This window comes from Delphinus delphis, chromosome 7, assembly GCF_949987515.2.
Source record: "Delphinus delphis chromosome 7, mDelDel1.2, whole genome shotgun sequence".
NCBI lineage: Eukaryota > Metazoa > Chordata > Mammalia > Artiodactyla > Delphinidae > Delphinus > Delphinus delphis.
In genome coordinates this window covers 3,062,215-3,068,936 of record NC_082689.1, presented here as the reverse complement: position 1 = coordinate 3,068,936, position 6,722 = coordinate 3,062,215, and the positions used below count along the sequence as shown (strand labels likewise).

The window sequence follows — 6,722 nt, the reverse complement described above, 5'->3', positions numbered from 1 at the left end:
CGCTCACCGCCCAGGGCCAGCTCACAGCCTTTCCGCCCGCGCTCCGCCGCCGGGACCACGCCCCCTGTGACGCGCATGAAGCCCCGCCCTCAGCCCATCACCAGACGGCGCGCAGCCGGGGCCCCGCCTCCCGGCGGAGCGCCACTGAAGCGCGAGGATTGGCTGGGAGTGCGCACCTCAGCCAATCCGGACTCGCCCCGGCCCTCGCGCCCCCCCCCCCCCCCCCCCCCCGGTGGCGCTCCTGACAGTGACTTGCTCTGGCGGTTGGGGCTGCGCCCGGGGCGGCCGGGCTGGGAGGGCTTGGGATGGAGGCGGCCGGGCCGCGGAGCAGGGACGCGCAGGGGCGAGCGGCGAGTCAGCCTGGCAGCCGAGCAGAGAAGAGCCCGCCGGAGAGGTGCGCTCCTTGAGCGGAAGGCAGGGGAAGCCGTCGGCGCCCTCCTCCAGGAAGCCCTCCAGGCGCCGCGTGGCGAGGTCTGAGGGTGGCGGCCGGCCGGTGGTCACTCCCCGAGGGAGGGGGCGGCCAGCTGGTGGTCACTTTCCAGGGGAGGGGTCCTTCCAGGAGAGGGGCCGCCAGCAGGCCGGTCTCTCGCGAGCATGAGGGTCCGCGCGGGGATGCAGCGCCGCCCGGCTGTCCGCGCGGGAGGCCTAAAGCAGGGATGAGCGCTGGGAGGACGAGCGGATGCGAGGCGTGGCCTGCGAAGGGCTCCGGGGAGGTGACGCTTGGGCTAAAACCTGAGTGACATCCAGGTGTGAGCCGCACAAGTTCTGGGAGCGAGCGCGCGGGGAAGAGGAAACCGCAGCAAAGGCCCCGAGGGCAGGAACGAGCTCTTGGGGTCCAGGGTAGTGAGGACTGCGGAGCGGAGGGGCTTGGGGCAGCTGTCCGCGAGCAGAGACGCAGAGCCCAGGAAGGACTTGGGGTGTCCTGGAGGTTTGAGAGTGGAGTGACGTCATTTAATTATATTACAAATTACTACTTTACATTTTAAAGGAATCCTTCTGGCTGCTTTGTAGGGAGTAGGGGTTGCAGGAAGCAGGGAAGCCAGTTGGGAATGTTTTGTCACAATCGAGGAGGGAGAGGCGGTGTGGACCGCAGTGATGGCAGGGGTGGCGGGAGAAGGGTTTGTACTGAGAATAAACCCGGTAGTTGCTGATGCGTCCTCCGAGTATGGGAGAGGTAGGGTTAAGACGGATGCCCCGAGGCTGCTGGCCTGAGCACCTGGCAGAGTGGGGGTGAAGACGGGGGGGGGGGGCACTCCAGCCCACAGAGCTGTTCCAGCCTGCTGGGACCTTCCCTTGGGCGGGGGAAATGCATCTTTGTTTGTTTGTTTGTGAGTCTTCACCCTCAATCCAGGAATTTGTTAAATACTTTCTGGGTAGGAGGGGTAATCCTCTCTACCTGAGTGTGAGGAACGGGTGTGTGTCTTTAAAATGTGGGTCCAGGCCTAAATCTGCCATGTCTTTCATTAGGTCTCATTTGCTTGGAACTGAGAAAAGGGAGCTGGGAAAATGTACCGAGTGGAGAAGAGATTCGTGATGCCTTTTTCTTTTTGGTTATGAACCTAATAAAGTTTAGCTTTCCCGTGCAATATTGATAGCACTTTAAAGAAATAACAAATAATGGGGCAGAGAAATGTCTGAAGTGTTCTGAAATTCAAGCTTTGAATTAACTCAGCCAAGCAGGAGATTGAAGAGCTGTGGTCACTAGTAGTTTGAGTCATTTTGGAATACTCACCATCGGAAGTGAGAGCAGCGCTAGGGGCACATGCAGATTTAAGACTCAACAGGACCCAGGGATTCCTAATACCCCGGTGGCCAAGGATGGCTGCTCAGACTTCCCAAGCCCCAAAGCCTTGTGCTTGGGCATCTTAGAGACAAGATGCTGCATTAAAACACTCCATGGGGGGGACTTCCCTGGCGGTCCAGTGGTTAAGAGTCCTCACTTCCATTGCAGGGGTCATGGGTTTGATCCCTGGTTGGGGCACTAAGATCCCACATGCTGCAAGGCGCGGCCAAAAAAAACCACTCCGTGGGTTAAAGAACCTGTGTTTCAACAGCCACCATTGGTAATTGTGTTTGAATTTTCATGTGGATTGGTTTAAATGCTATTGCTGATTTTAAAGTCAGGTAAAATAATCAATGGTATCTGGCAGGATTGCCTACTATTACATATTCCTGAAAGTTTTTGGTACTGGTAAAAAGATATACAGATAAGTTTCACTTAGGGATCTTTCAGGGGCTGTGCGCTTTCTGTGACATTTGTCACCTTATAAATCAAGCCCCTATTCTGCGCCGGCCGTTGTGCTCAGTGTTGGCGACAGAGCTGGGAGGAAAACGGGAGCTTGTGGAGCTGCTGTTCTGTTACTTTCTGTTGAGACAGAGAATAAACAAGGAGCAAGTCTAGTGTGTTAGATGATGGGGTGCCTTGGAGAAACGGGGTGCCAGGGGGCACAGCCCTGGGGAGGAGGGCATGGGTGGCTGCAATTTTATTTAGAGCCCAGTTTGCCTCACAAGAAGGTCAAGTTGGAGCAAAGACCTAAAAAGTAAGGTGGGGGTGTCAGTGTGGTCATTCTAGGCAAAGAAAACGGCAAGTGCAAAGGGAGGAGAAGCCTGCACATGCCCCCCACCCCGCAGAGGAGACTGCATCTCAGGGGAGGCAGAGGGGAGAGAGGGGGAGCAGTGGGCGCCTAGATCACCCGAGCCTCACGCCATCGCAGGCACTGCAGGGAAATAAAGGAAAACTACTGGTGAAGTGGTGAAGTTGAAAAACCAGGGAAAAAGCCCTGAGGAATGTGCGGCTCCCTGGGACTGCAAGGTTCCCCTGCTTCCCTCAGGAGGAAGGTCGGAGTCAGGTAGGTAGCCCAGGCCCAGCGCACCACCCCTCCTACCAAGCGGTGGAAAAAAGTTTTGAAAGTCCAAAGGGACAATTTCCTAACAGTGATAAAGGAAACTAGCAAATACTATTGATAGATGGTTGGAAAACATGTATACATTTTCCATAAGTAATGAAGATGTGGAAATTTCTGAGCTTGTAGCATCCGGCACGTGTAAATGCAGAGAAGCACCCCGACCTTGAACTATTTGCTCCTGTTGCTGCGATAGACAGGGTGCAGCTGTGTTTCCAGATCTCACCTTCTTTTCCCTAATAGGCACGTCTTTATTTTCTCTCCAGCAGGAAAGTGTATATGGACTATAATGCAACCACCCCCCTGGAGCCGGAGGTCATCCAGGCCATGACTGAAGCCATGCAGGAAGCCTGGGGAAATCCCAGCAGCCCTTACGCGGCAGGTAATTCTAGAAGACACACGCAGATCAGAGACGTGGGGGGCAGAGGTGCTCTTAGAGAAATTAGAGAATCCCACATGGGATGACTCGGTTTTGAATAGATTTTCTGTTAACTGCAAATCTTTAGCTGTAATTTTGGGTAGTTTTTTCCTGAGAAGTCCAAATTTGAGCCTTGTTGATACCATAATCTTTCATCTTTAACATACTCTCCTGTCGTCCTTTCCCAGATGCAAAAGCTGTCTTATTAAGAATTGTTTGTGGTGACAGTACCTATTAAAACCCTGTCACGTATCTGTCTCAGTCGACTGTTACGAAATTTGCAAAAGAGATCTTTTACAACATCAGGATCACATAGAATCCTGGTCTTTTTTTAAAAATAAAAATTACTTTCAAATTCTTCAATTATAAATATTCTTATATGTTTCTCGTTTATTCTTGTTTTAATGTAGAGCATTAAATTGGAAAAGAATTTGCTTCAAATCAGGAGTCACATGGCAGAGTCACGTTGTGTCTTTCAGACAGTGAGCTGAAGCTGTGTCTTCTTATTTAATGCTTTCTCAGGGATAATGAAGATAAACTATCTTAACTGTGGATCACTGATGAACTAAAGTAACTTTGAGACTACTGCCATGCCCTAGGATTTAGCAACACCTGTGTACAAATTTATAGACTTTTGTGGGTTTTCATGTCGGTTTGCTTATTCAGAGCTTCACAGCTTGATAACTAAAAGCTTTTGCAAAATCAGATACTAGTCATTCATTAACTTTGTTGTTGGTTTATCTCATACATGTATTCTGGCTAATCTTCTGGACGTTGCCTTGTAGCTAATCTTTCCTCTAGTGAAACTGAAGTTTCTGACGCATAAAACTGGAGAATCCAGAGAACAGTCAAGTGCTAATAAAAAGCATTTATCATGAAGAAATTTAGGAATAACCCTCAGGGAGAAATAACCCTTCTCGACCTGATGACGCCTGTCTGTCTGTGGATTGCATGTTGCCTTGACAGCCTTTGTTTCCACAAATTAAGAACCATAACTAAAAATGCATTGCAGTAATTCTCTGTTGACACTCAGGTAGAAATGGAAAAGAAAAAAAAAAAAGGAAAGAAAGAAAAAACCACCTGTATGGTAGAATGGTTTAATTATTTTCACAATATTATGATTTAATAATGATAATAATCCCTTGGAGGGTAATCTGTTTTAAGGCCAATATTAAGGCGGTGTGGGCAGAGTTCAGAAACCCGAGATGTTTTTTACTACCTCGCTTATAGCCTCAGTGTCCATCAGTCACGGATGGATCACATAAGTGGGCAGAGGCCCTGGCGTGAGTTCTGGTCGCCCTTAAAGCAATGGTGTGGACTGTACTGACGACCTAGGAGGAGAGTTGCAGCATTTGGCCCAAGTGGAAAATGCACGTTATAAACGTGCCGTGTGATTGACTCCCCTGCCCACCACCCAAGAAAAAATTACGTAGAGCAAGTATGACAGGTGTATAGTTTTGCTGTGAGAAACTCCCAAATACCTGGAGATTAAACAGCTTGAAATTTATTTCTCTCACGGTCCAGGGCCCACGTGGCTGCTCAGCCACTACCAGAGATGCAGCTCCTTCTATCTTAGAGCTTCTTCCATCTTTAACGTGCACCTGCCCCTTGGGGTCAAGATGGCTCCTGCAGCTCAAGCCATCATGTAAGCAGTCCGGCCTGTGGGACGGAGAGAAAGAGGAGGAGAAAGGGCTGCCTGAGTCCTTCAGAGACACTTCTGGAAGTTGCAAGTACCACTCTGGCCTGTAGCCCATTGCCAGAGGTTGGTCCCATGGCCACGCGTTGGCATTTCGGTTGCAGTGGAAGTTGGGAAATGGGCTCTAAATTCTTAACTCATCTAAGGCTTTCTTCATTTAAATGTGGCCTTAATTAAGATGTGTTCCAGCTGAAAATGCCTCCGTGGTAGGGAGGCAGAGTGGCAGCAAGGGCAGCCCCGACGCAGATGGGACGCGCACCAGATGCTCCCACCGCAGTTATCTTGGAGTAGCGGGATGGCAGGAGGTTTTGAGTACTTTCTTTTTGTATCATGGTATTTAGTTCTTCTACAATCAGCATGCCTAGTGTAATGAGAAGAAAACTTTACTAAAGCCAAGCTTTTGTCTCTTCAGAACTCTTTCTTAGCTGACACGGCAGTACACACGCCGTGCTATGACGTTCCCCAGCTCACCCCCCAGCACTGGTGGGTGCCTCAATGCGGCGAGGGTGTCACTGTGTGTACAGTGAGTTAGGTTGACGGTGCTCTCGCACGCACCCACTTTTCTTATTAGTGAGAACCTGCATGGTGGGTGGGGATCGGGGCTCAGGTTCACAGCTGAGGGCGTCCGCTCTCAGAGTGGGCCAGCGGCCTGCAGCATCTCGGGCTGGTCCCCAGATGGAACCCAGCTCTCCTAGCCCTGGGTTCTGGGGTTTTCCCACCATCACCCCTCCTGCTGCTGTCAGGGATTCCCTAGGGCCTTTTCCCCAGGTGTCTGGGGCTCACCTTCAAGGGCTTCAGTCCTCCCCCGTGAGTCGTCCACTCAGCTTGCCTGGAGGGCGCTTACTCTGTGCCTGGTGGGTGGGGCAGCCAACAGACAAAGGTCCTGCTCTTGTGAGGGGCAGCAGGCAGGGCAGTTACAGATGCAGGTGTGTGAGGTGGACAGAGCCCTGTGGGGAGCAGTGAAGCCGGTAAAGGGCACACAGTCTGGGGGAGGGGCCCCGCTTCACGGAGGATGACCCTGCTCTCGGATGACGTACGTTTGCAGACATGAGGAGGGGACACCTGGGGAGGCACTGCAGGCAGAGGGCTGTGGGTGACCGCAGGGGGTTCGGGGGTCCCAGGGGTTTGGGGGCGGTGCCACGCTGGGCTGTGGAGGCCACTGGGAGGTGAGGGCTGGCTCTCGTGGGCCTGGGGTGGAGTGCGTCTGGAGGGCCTGAGCAGAGGGGTGACATAACTGAGGTCACTCGTGGGACCCCAAAGAGCCTCTGCTTATGCATGCTTTGTCTGTAGATATTTGCCATATCAGAGCTTAACACTAAAACGCTTTAAATAGATACGTAGCTATTCATTAAAGGTAACAATAATGAATCCATTACATGTTAACTTTTTTTTTATGAAAAAGAAACTATCTTTTCCAAAGCAGAACAAATTTAGTGAGAAGAATGGCACTGTTGTACATGTTTGAAAATCTTCAAGGTCTGGATAAATAGAAGACGTTTGGGTCCCATACCTGGCTCTGTATCCAGTCCATTGCAATATTCACATCACATAGCCTCTGGAGGGCTTCCTTATATACCTGTGAGAAAATGGGTGTAAAAAAGGCAAATGATGTCTCAGTATTATTATGAAGATAGTTTTGACTTTGTGGACCCCCAGAGCTCCCCAGACCACACTTTGAACACAGGTGATTTAACCAATATTGGGT

At 51.1% G+C, this 6,722-nt stretch overlaps 1 protein-coding gene across 8 annotated transcripts in view; it reads left to right on the top strand.

The window, feature by feature from the left end:
• Positions 1-261: 261 nt before the first annotated feature.
• SCLY (selenocysteine lyase) overlaps positions 262-6,722 on the top strand; it is a 29,519-nt gene continuing 23,058 nt past the window's right edge. For 2 of the 8 annotated variants that reach the window (XM_060015835.1, XM_060015841.1), the window contains exons 1-2: positions 262-394; positions 3,170-3,285. In XM_060015835.1, coding sequence (XP_059871818.1) covers positions 306-394; positions 3,170-3,285 — 205 coding nt within the window. In that variant the 5' untranslated portion in view covers positions 262-305. Of the gene's footprint in view, positions 472-1,323; positions 2,850-3,169; positions 3,286-6,722 lie in introns of those variants that run through there. The other 6 variants (XM_069540825.1, XM_060015838.1, XM_060015836.1 and 3 more) reach the window with 6 other exon arrangements.